Source organism: Lingula anatina, chromosome 1 (genome assembly GCF_051362555.1).
Source record: "Lingula anatina isolate TDL-2025a chromosome 1, LinAna3.0, whole genome shotgun sequence".
Lineage (NCBI taxonomy): Eukaryota > Metazoa > Brachiopoda > Lingulata > Lingulida > Lingulidae > Lingula > Lingula anatina.
In genome coordinates, this window is record NC_141767.1 from 49,743,715 (window position 1) to 49,756,477 (window position 12,763).

The following is a 12,763-nucleotide window of genomic DNA, read 5'->3' on the forward strand; positions in this document are numbered from 1 at the left end:
AAAGAATCATTGGTGGCCTTGGCAACCTAGCAACTCTTGGTCCGATTTAAAAGTTGGCTGGTGAAGTCATGCTCAATAAGATTGCTAACAGTGGTCTCGCATTGCAACACATAAAAGTAGCATTTGACAGAAACTGTCAACAAGGAGTTGCTGATCTTTTGGGAAAAAAAATTCCAAAATGCCTGGATTTTTTTTATACCGATATTTTTCTAAAACTTTGAACGTTAGAACATAACTAAAAAAAATAATAATAGTGAAAGACCACCCATTTTCCCACTGATTAGAATTGGGACTAGTGTGATACACAGGGTGAAACACATTTGGTCCTAGTTTTCTTATAAGTTGGTGACCCCCCCCCCCTTTTTTTTTTTTTTTTTGTACATTTTTAATGCACTTGAAGATCTCTTGATACAAATAAAAAAATTCAAGCATAAGAACATTTAAAAGATAATTTAGTAAAAGAACACCCATTTTTTCAGTGATTTGAAAGGGGACTTGTGTGGTAGGAAGGGTGTAATGCACTTCAACTTGGCGTACTGTATTTCTCTTATTTGGTCGGTGACTCTCATTTGTATTATTTATTTGTTGTTGCAAATTTAAATGCACTTTGATGCCTCTTCATACAAAAAATTTTAAAAAAATAAGGCATTATAATATATTACAAATAGGTGAGAGAACACCAATTTTCCCATTGATTTGAATGGAGATTAGTGCCATACGCAGAGTGTACTGAAACTTACTTGGGCCTAGTCTCTAGCATATATCATTATGTGAAATAAATACAACAGTACAGACGGCCAGAAACGGTTTATGGTCTGGATGAATAACCAGGAAATTCTTATGAATAACAGCTCAGACCCATCATACCACGTTTGACCTGCATATGATGGATCCAAGATAGAGTGACGGTAAAAGTGGGCTGCTCTTCTGTCCACGTGGAGTAATGTTTACTTCCGGGAAGGACGTTCAAAACATTATTAAACATCCAAACGTAATGTATTTTTCTTAATGTATTGATATACTTAAATATGTTGTTACGCACATTAACTACTTTGAGTAATGTTTTGTAGATAGATTATACGAGGATTTAATGTATACATGTAACGTATTTAATGTGCTAAGCGGTATATAGACGAACAGACAGAGTGCCGAGCTGTCCGCCGGTAGACGCAATAAGTTATTCTTTAATGCTGATAGAATTAGGTAAGATTGGAAATCTGAGCTGTCGATTCTCTTGCATCCTTTAAAATGTGAAATTTATTATCAACCCTCTTTGGTTAGGTCTAGATAGCCAGAAAATGTAGGATACTGAAAGGTGCCCTGGTGAGGAATGAGCATAAGCAGCAGTAGTCACTACACTGTCAGCACATCTGTAGCTTTCGCTCAGTATAACTTTCAATATTTTACATTGTCAAGATATCATACAAGTTCATTGTGTTAGTTATTTTACTGAAATGCGTGTCTTGGTTTAGTATATGAGATAAGATAGAATTTGTCAGAATAATAGTATTAAATTTCTATTGGCAATTTTAATTTAGTCTTTGAATTTCTATTGCTCAGTTTAATTTAGTCACATTGTTTTTCGATTAACAAGTAGTACTAGAGTTTAGATAAACTCACATTTTATGAAATTGAGGAAATAGGGATACACATTTGAACAGGGATTGCAGAAAAAAGTATTGAGCTGAACAGGCCCAAAGCGAACAGTATCAAAAAGGGGAGGCTATCTTTCTGAAAATGTGGACATTTTATCAGGAAACATTTGATCATTTTTATCCAGAGCAGACCTTTTCTTGGCAAAAAAGGGTGGTTTGTTCACTCCCCTTCCCCCTGGCTACAGGCATGCTGAAGCTCTTAAATTTTTAGCATAGCAATTATATGTAATTTATGTACTGGATTTCAATTAAAACTGTTGCATAGATTTTGTAATGGAATGCTCCAAAGTTGGTGCAAACTATAATGCTACTACTTTCATCTTCAAAATCTTGATGAAACATTGCATTGTGACATCATTCAGTTGTATATAAGAAGCTGCTGGATGATTTACTGATGAGAAGGACTTCAAAGCTTATCCAAATGTTAAGAAAATAACCATGCTAAATGGGCAGACTGTAGTATCTGGAATCAAAACTTTTAAGAGCATTTTTAGACAGATAAAAAAGCACATCTCGAACCTTGAATTGTGAATGTGAAAGAACTGTGCCATGGGCCTACTTTACTCTGAAACTTCGTTCACAAACAGGCAGTAAAATACTGTATTTGATACTTTGCACTTTGTATCAGATGCTTCAGCTCACTTGAAAACACAGTCATTGCACTAGGCATGCCAAGAAAAGATTGAAATGATATGTACTTTCCCTTTTTTGTCAAGATCATGAAGGGTGAGTCCAATGTTATAAAAAACAAAATTGTCTTTGCATTCTGAAATAGTTTCTTTTTATGTCAGAAATGTCAGGTTGTGGTGAAAGTTTGTTTTATTTTGGTGAAGCTTGTTTTTTTAACAGAAAGAGTGTTATATTTCAGTAAGTTACATGATTGACGTTTTTGGTCAGTGATATCATTTTGTTCTCAGCACATGATTTATGCATTCATAATGTAAAAAGAGTTGCCCCAGCTTTCCCCAGAGAGATTTATTACTAACCACATTGGGGTGTTGGTCATTCGTCCTAATATCTGTCATGAGTCACATTTATCAAATTTAATGATGAAGGAGCTAGCTAGAATTTTATCAATTTATTGCATGTAAAAAGGATGTCTGGAAGGAATGATTATTGGAGAAAAAATCTTGATTATGTATTATTATATCTGAAAGTTTTTTCCTTTACAGAAAAATAAGAAATCATGACAACAAATGAGAACAACTTGAATGATGCATTTGCTCAGTTTGATCTAAGTGGTAAGCTGATCATAAAAGCACAGCTTGGTGATGATATTCGCAGAATTCCTATCCACAATGAAGATATAACATATGATGAACTTCTGTTGATGATGCAGAGAGTATTCAGGGGAAGGCTGGACAGCAATGATGAAGTAACTATAAAATATCGTGATGAAGGTAAGAGTTAATTGCTATTTTAAACTACCTTTTGTAAAGATATTCAATGTACAGTAGATCAGATAAACTGACACATGAAGGAAATTGATGGTATATTCCAATTTTTACATTTTAAGTTTCAGTAACTTTTAACATAACTGCTTTCTGGCTATTTTCCTGATAATTAAGGATGAGCACACAGTTTTTTACTAAAAGATATATTTACTACATATATCTAGTTGCAAATTTAATAACAAAATATCTGCTAAAAATCTTAATTCAATCATTTTCCGAATTTCAGATGGTGATCTTATAACAATATTTGACAGTTCTGATTTATCATTTGCCATTCAGTGCAGTAGAATCTTGAAAATAACTTTATTTGGTAAGTTTGATCAATGATTTTGGTAGGTTAGATCAATGACACACAAAGTACATGATTACAACTGTAACAGCAGTTAGTTCATAAACTGTAATTGTTTAAAAGAAACAATAATAAGACATCCTTCCTGTCATTTCAAAGAACTGTGCTTTTAAATCAGATTGATTTTCATCATAAAAGTTTTTAAATGGCCAAGTCTGTGTTTGTGATGGTAATGTGTTTTTATTTTTTTTTTCAGTTAATGGTCAGCCAAGGCCCCTTGAAAGTGATGAAGTTAAACATATTAGAAGAGAACTCCAAACCATAAGAGACACAGCAAACAGATTGTTAGATAGACTAGAACCTCAACCTTTTGTGAAAAGCACTGAAATAGATGCTGAGTCAGAACATGGTAAGTTATCTGTGTCACATGAGCAATTGAAATATAAACATCTTCCTATTTTTTTTTTTACTTTTATGATTTTTATTGAAAACTGATAATCTTCCCTTGTCTGTTAATAACTTGAGTGTAAAGTTTAGAAAATAATGAAATTAAATTAAGGAAATGGATCTCTATTACAGTCAAAATGGCAGATAGTAACAAAGCAAGAGGCCAGGGCTCCCCACAGCCTCAGCTTGCTAAAGCCAGTAATGCTGTTGGCAGCAAAGAATTTGACCCTTTGTCAAGTCAGAAGTCTGTAGAAGAAACACAGAACAAAGTCATGTCTTCGTTTGGAATTACTCATGATGGTAAGACAGCATAAACGAGCAATACATAACTATATTGTGGAAGACTATGAACACCTCAAGATGAAAAATCTGCATGAAACTGAAAGGCACCCTACTAGATAAAATGTCCAGTTGTTATTTTATTTGTTTAGGTGGTCTTTGGGTAAGCTTATTGAACATTTTGAAAGTGTTATGAAAGATTGCTCTGAATGCTATTTATTTATTTATTTATTTGAAGGCTTTTATTTTTTTAAAGTTTATAGCATTACAAAGCATTTATGAGACATTTCAACAAAACCTTGATTTTGAAATTATAAAAAAAAAACAACGTTTTCATGTAGTAGGAATCTTATTTCTAACCAGGTGATGCAGCAAGGCCTGGAACACCCGACAGCATATCAAGTGTGGGATCTTCAAGTAGCCATCATTTACGCCAACAACAACAGCAACAACAGCAGCAGCAACAACAGCAACAAAAAGGTGGTTACATTCCCCCTGGACAGCCTGGCTATCAAGCACCTACTGGCTATGCTCAGGGACAAACCCCATCCCATCAGGGTCAAAGTCAGCCACCCCAGGGACCAGCACCTCAATCCCAGGGGCAGGTGCCACAGCAGGCTGGTTATGGACAGCAGCAACAGCAAGACATGTCACAGAACAAAGGTATGAACAAATAATTCATTTCTTTCCTGAATACAGGTTGTTTACAATGTATTTTTAGTTTGTTTCTCAGTAGAAGAACCACACCTGTTACAGTAATTAAAGAATATTAAGGTATGCATTTCTTAGAACAACAAATATAAATCCCTCCAATATTAATAAAATTCATGTCTTACTACTATAATTAATATTTACAGTCGTACCATTGGTTTTCATTGGAATGCATTCATGAGAGCTTTGATTGGAAAAAAAATTCTACATAATTTTGGTATATAATACCTTACCTTTGGCTAGGTTTAGGTCAGCCACAAGGTTATGGCTTTCCACAGGCAGGACAGAGTTCAGCAGGACCTTCTCCTCCACACTCTGCCTCTCATCAACCAAGTTATAACCAGCCACTCCCTTCCCAACCATCATATAACATGACAGGTGCTCCCCAACAGCAACAGCCACCGCAGCAGATGCAGCAACAGCCTCCATATGCTCCAACTCCACAAGGCTACCAGCAACAGCCATATCCTGCTCAGGTGGGATTTGATTTCGCAAATGAGAATACAGTAATTCAGTAAAATGCACTATTTTGAAAACAAGACAATACAAGATCATGAGGGTCGTCCCCCCCCCCCCCCCCAAAAAAAAAAAAATTTTTTTTTTTAGTTGCACAGATTTTGTGTTATATTTGCATAATTTTGACTTACCCCATCATTTTTGCTGTTTTATACTTAAAGAAATTTCCAAATAAATAATACAACTGATTAAACAGCTGTGCAAATATTACACAAAATATATGATTCATTATGTGACCCTAATATTCACTTTTTTGAGGAATTATCTATTGGTAGGCTTTTTATAACGGTGGAGGTTTTTAACGTTGAAACTGTCCAGTTATGAAACAATGCACTACTAGTAAGTAAAAAAAAATTGAATAAGATATATACTTATATTAAAATTAATTCTTATTAATAAGAAGTGATGTCTTTTTCAAGCTGAATCTATCTCTGATTTATTGTTATGCTCCTTTCAGGGTCAGGGCTATGGACCACAAGCTGGGCAGTATGGAGGTTATGCTCCACCTGGTGGTGCCCCTCAGCCCCCACAGGCCCCTGGTGCTGCTGGCAATCCTTACTCCAGAGGGCCAGCTGGTTATCGGCCAGGATATCCTAGCCAACAAGGATATCAGTAGAGCTGATAATGGATTTAGATCATTTCATTGTTCAGTAATTATACAAAAAGAATTGTTTGGCAGTGCTACATTTACAGTGTTCTTAGACTTAATCTTACCAAGAGGAAGATAAAATAAAGTATTTGAAGCACTGCCCTTCTTAGTTCATATGTACCGATGTAATTCAAATAATCTGAGAGCATAGGATGAAAGATTGCTAATAAAGGTAAAATGTTACATTTGAGGAGTGAACTAAGTACTTACATAAAAGGAGCACCTACAGATAGAGCTGACATATCCAGGCCTACCCAACTACCAGACTCGGCACCTAAGGATCCTGAATTAACCGGTATATCGGACCACACTACCTGTTTTCAAGGTGTGTGTCAGATCGCATTTCGGAGTATCAGCCAGAACACCGACAGGATGAGCCCTGGCATGCTCAGCTGTCACCTTGATTGGATAGTAAACGAGTGTCGTAAAATCGCTATATGATTTTAAAACCGGGTGCATAAATTTGAAAGCCACCTAGATGAACCTTAGACTGCCACATTAATCTAATACAATGCAAAAATCCCTATCAAAAGTGGTTAAAACATTCAAACCGAATGTCGTAAAGTCCCCGTATATCCCCATAGACACAATAGAATAGAGTACTCTAAAGTAAGAGTACAGTTTAAGGTTGTTCAGCCGAGCGTGGATGAGCCCGCAGTCGTGCTACAAAATTTGTTCTGGAGTATGATACTCCGAAATGCGATCTGACACACACCTTGAAAACGGGTAGTGTGGTCCGATATACCGGTTAATTCAGGATCCTTAGGTGCCGAGTCTGGTAGTTGGGTAGGCCTGATATCACAGGTGTTGAACATTATTTAATGGTTCTTGGACAATAAGGGAAGGTTTTATTTAGCAGGTTTGTTTATTTTTGCTGAAGATCCAGAGACAATTTCCTGATAAGAAAAAAATAAAGAAATATGAAATTCAACAGTATTTTTTGTGCCAGAAAAAGTATGAAATAATAATGATGTTTAATAAAAGTTGTTACGAAGTTAGAGGTAGACGGAAAAGAATGTTTTATAAGTGTCAAGAATTTTAAGTGTACATATGCATGAAAGTTGAGCAGACCTGAAACCTAACCAGTGTGCCCTTTGCAAGCTTTTGATTGTTGCAGAGAACTAGTATCTGATTAAATTATTATTAGTCTTCTAAATAACAATTTTTTGTTAATTATGAGGACTGATTTTAATTGGGCTGTTAAAAAAGATGCCTGTGTATTAGATATTTCTAAAGCATGCAAACTATATAGATGTTCAGCTTCACTAAAATGAAACATTTTAACAATGTCGGTTTTTAATTTAGTTAAATTAATATAGAAAAAGAGAAGCTTCTGCACTGTAGGAATAACAAGAACAAAGCAAACCTTAAAAATAAACTGTAGTGATTTTTAGATTAAACCTGGGTTCAGCATTCAGCTTGTTGTTAATGGCACATTAAAATCCTTTGCTTCAGACATCCACAGCTACATTTCTGTGAAAGCATTAAGTGCAAATATGTAAAAATGTACAAAATATATGAAAACTTTGTGTAATATGTTACAGACAGATCACTGTAATAAATAACACAATACTTCAAATTAGCGAATGTTGGTTTATTTCATGCAAATTAATGTTTTATAAATGCATTTTTCTCCCTTCTCACATCAGACAGTATAGTCAATAATGTGATAACCTTTACATCCAAGTGTAACATGGTTGTAGCATTCTTTTGCAAAATTTGGTCAAAACAATCACAGACATATTTGTCTTAAAATATCTAACAATAAAAAGATTAAAAGAAAAAAAAATTGGCAGTGTAATTTATTGTTTTAAAAGAATCTCTAGTCCTTGTAAAGACTGCAGTATTGGTTATGAGGGCAGGTTGAGATCCCGTATTCTTTTATAAACTGATATGATCTGTTCTTCTGCCTGCTCCCACCTTTTTGCCTCTGATATAACATCCATCAGCGATAACAGTTCATCTTTGATATCCTGAAAGCAGAATGACATCACTTTTATCAATCGTGTATTACTAGTATAGTTAACAATTATCAATAATATGAATGCAAGGCCTTGGAATTACAACTACAAATTGAACAAGCTGTGTTAAGTCTGCTTACTTTCCATTTTTTGAGTTAACTTTATATACATACCTAAAATATAACTTGCAGTTTCAATTTATACCAATCAAGCTGTAATTTAGACAATTTGTAAATATGCAGAACAACCAACCTGGATCTTAAACAAAATTTTTCTCAACTCTGCTGTTGGTACACCTGCTTGGCCAATGATGGGACCTTTGTTCTACAACATAAAGAAAGTTGATCCTTTATTACAAAGATTATTACCTTATTCTTTAAGAATATCATGTACAGTTAGATTGTGATGTCTTATTACATTTTGTTACAAAGACTAGTTACATATAATTTTTGTCACTTTTGATTTCATTTCTACAATTTGGCAGCTTTCAAATTCATAACAGCTGTAACAGCTGCATGCATGTCTGATCACCTATTTTTTTTTAAACGCCATAATTTTTACCTGCAATCTGACAAGGAGAGCTGCTCTCATCTTGCACAGAGTGGGTAAATCAGTTGTCTGTATGGTCACTTGATATCTTTCTGTCCCCGACTCTTCAGTCTCCTGTACTGTGAGGGTTCCAGTGTGACAGTCGGGAGTTACAAACCCCACCTGAGGTTGATCAATTGTTTTCAGATCTATATTGCTGTCCCTTAGTAGGTGCCAAAGTAATTGCATGCATTCTGAACCTGAAAATGAATTCTTGCAGTGAAAAAGTTTTCTTTAAGTATGCTGTGTGCAGCAACAAAAAATCTGTTTCTATATCAAACCTTAAAAGAACTCAAGAATTCCATTTTTTTTCCTTAAAAACCTTTAAAACTATCAAAAGGTTTCATCCAAGCAAATTACACTATTGCATGTGCCAACTGATCTCACTTCTCTCATTAAGCTATGTCCATCAGATCTTTTAGTCTGCACCTTTGTTAGTTATGCTTCATGACAAATAAATTTAGTACAAATAAAATATGTGGTGTGGTACCTTTTGTTATTGGACTCTCATTTCCATCCAGCAATTGATTTAATTCACTTCTTGGCACAGTCAATGTGTTTGAATGGTTTTGGCTAAAATAACTGCCCACATGAGTAGCACAGTCATGTGAGAATGGACGGTTTCCAGCCATACATTTCAAAATATGATGCCATTCACAATCCCTTCCATGCAGTCGAGACTTAAAACTTGGCAGTAAACTGCAATTCTGCATGAAATGTACTATATCAAGTGACACCTCTGGTAAAGGCACTGTAATTGTTTTCTCTTTTAAGTTCGAGACAGATTTTTTGAGATTCACTTGTTTTGACAATACCTCTACATTTGGCACTTCATAGATTAAGCAAGGACTGACAGTTAATGGTAACCAATTCAGAAATTGATCACATAATTTCAAAGTCAATGTCACAAATCCACATTTTACAAATTCATTCAGTGATACTGCTTTTGTATCCAATGGGACATCTGACCGTTGATTTTCACTCTTGACCATCACAATGAAAGTCCAGCCCCTATGCATAACTAAATTACTTTGATTTCTCAATGTACATTCTACTTTGTGCTGAACAAATAAGCCACTGTCACAATTCTTTGCTCTTATATCGCAAGTTAATACTGATGAGAGTCCAGTGACAATATGGGCAGCTAGGTTAAGCTGTGATAATATACTTGTTTGTTCCCTCTGGAGCACCTGCCCCTCTTTGGATTTTTCATACATGGAGTCAATCCTAGGAAGAAGTTCTCTAACAGATTGTCGATTTTCAGGTTGTATCTTATGCCTTGTCTGGGTACACAAAGAGACGGGTAAAAGCTGTCCTTTAAGTCTTACTCCGACCACTGAGGTTTCCTCACCTTGAGAGTCTTAATTTGAAAAAAAAAAAAAAAAAAAAAAAAAAAACATTAGAGTCAACCTTAATAAATATACTGAATTAATATCCATTGAATTAAATTTCATCAAAATTTCTTACGTCGTTTCATAAAAAAACGAAAACTATTTCATATTAAAAAATCAAATCATATCCAACCATATTCACAAAATTGGCCTGAAATGTTTTATCCGGCCATCTATGAAGTCAAAGGGAAGTTTAAATCAACAATCAACATCATATAACTATAAAATCAAAATCAAGTGATGCAATTAATTACACACAGGTGATATATATATATACCTCATTTACCACTTCGTAAAACTACATATGGCAGCTTACTTATACATGCAAGTCCAGTTATTCCCCAATAAGGGAGCCTTTTACAACTGCTCACACAAATGTCTTTAACCGACACCATAAATGTGTCCTTGTAAGTGGAAAAGATTAGGTTGCCTTTATGAACACAGCAACATACAACTGGTCCTGGAATAACATGCTCTGTGAAGGTTGGCATACCATTTTCTCCTGGTTGGACAGACACTACTTGGCCACAACAACCTATCAAAAGAGAAGGTTTCATTATGGAAGAATACCATAGGCAGGAAAAATGACAATTCATTCCAAAACAAAGGTTCCTTTCTGTATCATGCTGAATTTACTTACATTTTCAGTACAACAGAATATCAACTATTGAGTACTACTCAAAGTATGCCCTACTCTAAGACACCAATTATCAATAACAAGTGTCAATTAAATACATGTATATGTTGGCTGAGTTTTGATAAGCTCAATGAAAAGTTAATAAGAAGTGACCCTTTGTTAAGATTTAACAGTGAGGCACCGACCTATTAAAAGCAAAGCAGATTCTCTTCCATCTTCTTCCGACCCCTTGTCTCTTTCCACAAAACATACTGAGGTGACTGCTTCACCAAGATCATACAATAGCCAGCAATGCTTTGTGATCTTATAATCATGGCCTGACTGACCCTTTGTCGGTACAGCATACACATGTCCACTTGGAAGGCAGAGAAGAACCACAGGGGCATTGCACATATTAAGGTCCAGTCCAAACAACTGGCTATATAATACTGAAGACACTGTTACATCAGCTTCTGTTAGGACTGACTGTGATGACTCTGGATAGATAACATAGCAGTTCACTTTATCACTCAAATGGTTCTGTCCTGTTGGGATGGCACGTAACGACTCTACAAATATTGGAGTAACTGCCACTAAGACCTTCTCTGGTTTCATAAGGTCTTGTTGCAAAAAGAAATGTATGTGGTAGCTCCAAAACCTGTGTGTTATAATAATAACAATATTATTTACAGCCCTTATGCATGCCACACCTTCTATTTGGTGAACTCTACAGTCTTGGGCCACTGTAACTACTGACGAGGATGAGGGTAGGACTAAGTCCTCATCTGTTTCTTCTACCAATAATTCCTTGAATATGTCACCATTTGAAGACTCAAGGCTTTGAGACCCTTTACTTGCAGAGCTTCTGTTGAAAAGAAAAAGTGAGAAACAATTGTAAATTCTACATTCTCTGAAATTTTCTTAACTCCAAGTACTAGTAACCCAAATAAGTTCATATACTAATTACATAGGTTTCTTTTAAAACATTTATTTCACTTAACACACCTATCATTATTACTTGGCATATATATATATATATATATATATATATATATATATATATATATATATATATATATATATATATATATATATATATATGTATATATATATATGTATAATGACTACAATAAATGTGCTTTGTTGTTTATGTAAAATTATAATAAGAAGGAGATTTCCAAATAGTCCCTTAAAAATCAATGTAAAATTCTATTAAAATTAGCGTAATGCATATATCAAGTACCTTACTTTAACAAAATTTCTTGCATTTGTATTCTGTATATGCTGCCGTCCTCTGTTGCAAATAGCACATGCTTTTGCCCCGAATACTCAATGCCACACATATCCACAATGTCAACAGGTGGTTCCACATTTACGCGAAATCTTGCCTAAGTTGGAGAAAGAGTAAACAAGAAGCAACTATTACAGAAGGGTTTTTAATGTAGGATGATGCCGCTGCTGAAGAAGTATACAATATTTCAATCAGATGATCAAACTAAAAACGTTAGTTCTACAGCCTAGCTGTGTAGGGTAAATTGTGATTATTTAGCTAACGATAAAGCGTCTTTGAGAGCACATACTTGTCTCAAATGTGTTCTGGTGTAATACGACAATACGTGTCTATTCCAATGAAAAATACTTGTTTCGCTATCTGACCACATCAATGATCGTGAACAGAAACATTTGTTTCGAAAAACTTCCCCTGCCGGGTTTGAGCTACCCGCCATTTTTATTCCCAGGTTTCGACTTCCGGTAGAGTCTATACATGAGCTCGGCGCGTCATTGGATACCGGTTTGCTTGGTTGAGGGTTGATGAGAAGGGGAGCAGGGGAAGGGTGTGGAGTATTGAATCCAGGGGACGTCAAAAGTATAACTTGTGAGTGTAAGGAGAATTTTGAGGAGAAGTCAACTGGTCCAAAAATCATGGATAGGATACCTAAAATCGTGTTAAACTGACAAGAAAGAAATGGTGAAGTGGGTCCCTACATACTGTAGGCCTACATACATTGTAGGCTTACATGAAGGCAATATATTCAAAGTAGTTCTATTTCTTTTTCTTTCAAATTAAATACGTTTTATGATTTAGCTCCATTGTCACCATAGAAAATAATTATATTGCAACAATATGTAATGACTACTATGGCAGATTCATTTTTTTTTCTTCAATTTGAAGTATTTTATCCAATAGGCCTACTTTAAGCAAATGT

At 35.0% G+C, this 12,763-nt stretch overlaps 2 protein-coding genes across 3 annotated transcripts; one reads left to right on the forward strand and one right to left on the reverse strand.

Moving 5' to 3' along the window:
• Nucleotides 1-1,095: 1,095 nt before the first annotated feature.
• Nucleotides 1,096-7,579, forward strand: LOC106169105 (uncharacterized). The gene is made up of 8 exons (XM_013548460.2): nucleotides 1,096-1,203; nucleotides 2,828-3,055; nucleotides 3,336-3,419; nucleotides 3,655-3,807; nucleotides 3,978-4,145; nucleotides 4,488-4,787; nucleotides 5,079-5,311; nucleotides 5,809-7,579. Exons 2-8 carry the CDS (start codon nucleotides 2,842-2,844, stop codon nucleotides 5,965-5,967), a joined length of 1,311 nt encoding a protein of 436 aa, XP_013403914.2. The 5' UTR covers nucleotides 1,096-1,203; nucleotides 2,828-2,841; the 3' UTR covers nucleotides 5,968-7,579.
• Nucleotides 6,865-12,315, reverse strand: LOC106169104 (Fanconi anemia core complex-associated protein 100). Of its 2 annotated transcripts, XM_013548459.2 has the most exons (8): nucleotides 12,137-12,315; nucleotides 11,805-11,944; nucleotides 10,763-11,421; nucleotides 10,257-10,475; nucleotides 9,040-9,909; nucleotides 8,523-8,749; nucleotides 8,214-8,285; nucleotides 6,865-7,973 (listed from the first exon to the last, which is right to left on the reverse strand). In XM_013548459.2, the coding sequence occupies exons 1-8, from the start codon at nucleotides 12,281-12,283 to the stop codon at nucleotides 7,851-7,853; spliced, it is 2,457 nt and encodes an 818-aa protein (XP_013403913.2). In that variant the 5' UTR covers nucleotides 12,284-12,315; the 3' UTR covers nucleotides 6,865-7,850. The 2 variants fall into 2 exon arrangements, with proteins under 2 accessions (XP_013403913.2, XP_086855441.1); XM_086999315.1 differs by lacking the exon at nucleotides 12,137-12,315 and having other exon boundaries at nucleotides 11,800-11,944.
• Nucleotides 12,316-12,763: the final 448 nt, after the last annotated feature.

Excerpts from the sequence above, each read along its gene's own strand:
- LOC106169105 (XM_013548460.2), top strand. The coding sequence starts at position 2,842 with ATGACAACAAATGAGAACAACTTGAATGATGCATTTGCTCAGTTTGAT. Across the intron at positions 3,420-3,654 it reads CTTGAAAATAACTTTATTTG|TTAATGGTCAGCCAAGGCCC; the intron begins GTAAGTTTGATC and ends TTTTTTTTTCAG. Across the intron at positions 3,808-3,977 it reads AGATGCTGAGTCAGAACATG|TCAAAATGGCAGATAGTAAC; the intron begins GTAAGTTATCTG and ends TCTCTATTACAG.
- LOC106169104 (XM_013548459.2), bottom strand. The coding sequence starts at position 12,283 with ATGGCGGGTAGCTCAAACCCGGCAGGGGAAGTTTTTCGAAACAAATGT. Across the intron at positions 9,910-10,256 it reads AACTGGACTTGCATGTATAA|ACTCTCAAGGTGAGGAAACC; the intron begins GTAAGCTGCCAT and ends TTTCAAATTAAG. Across the intron at positions 8,750-9,039 it reads TGAGAGTCCAATAACAAAAG|GTTCAGAATGCATGCAATTA; the intron begins GTACCACACCAC and ends ATTCATTTTCAG.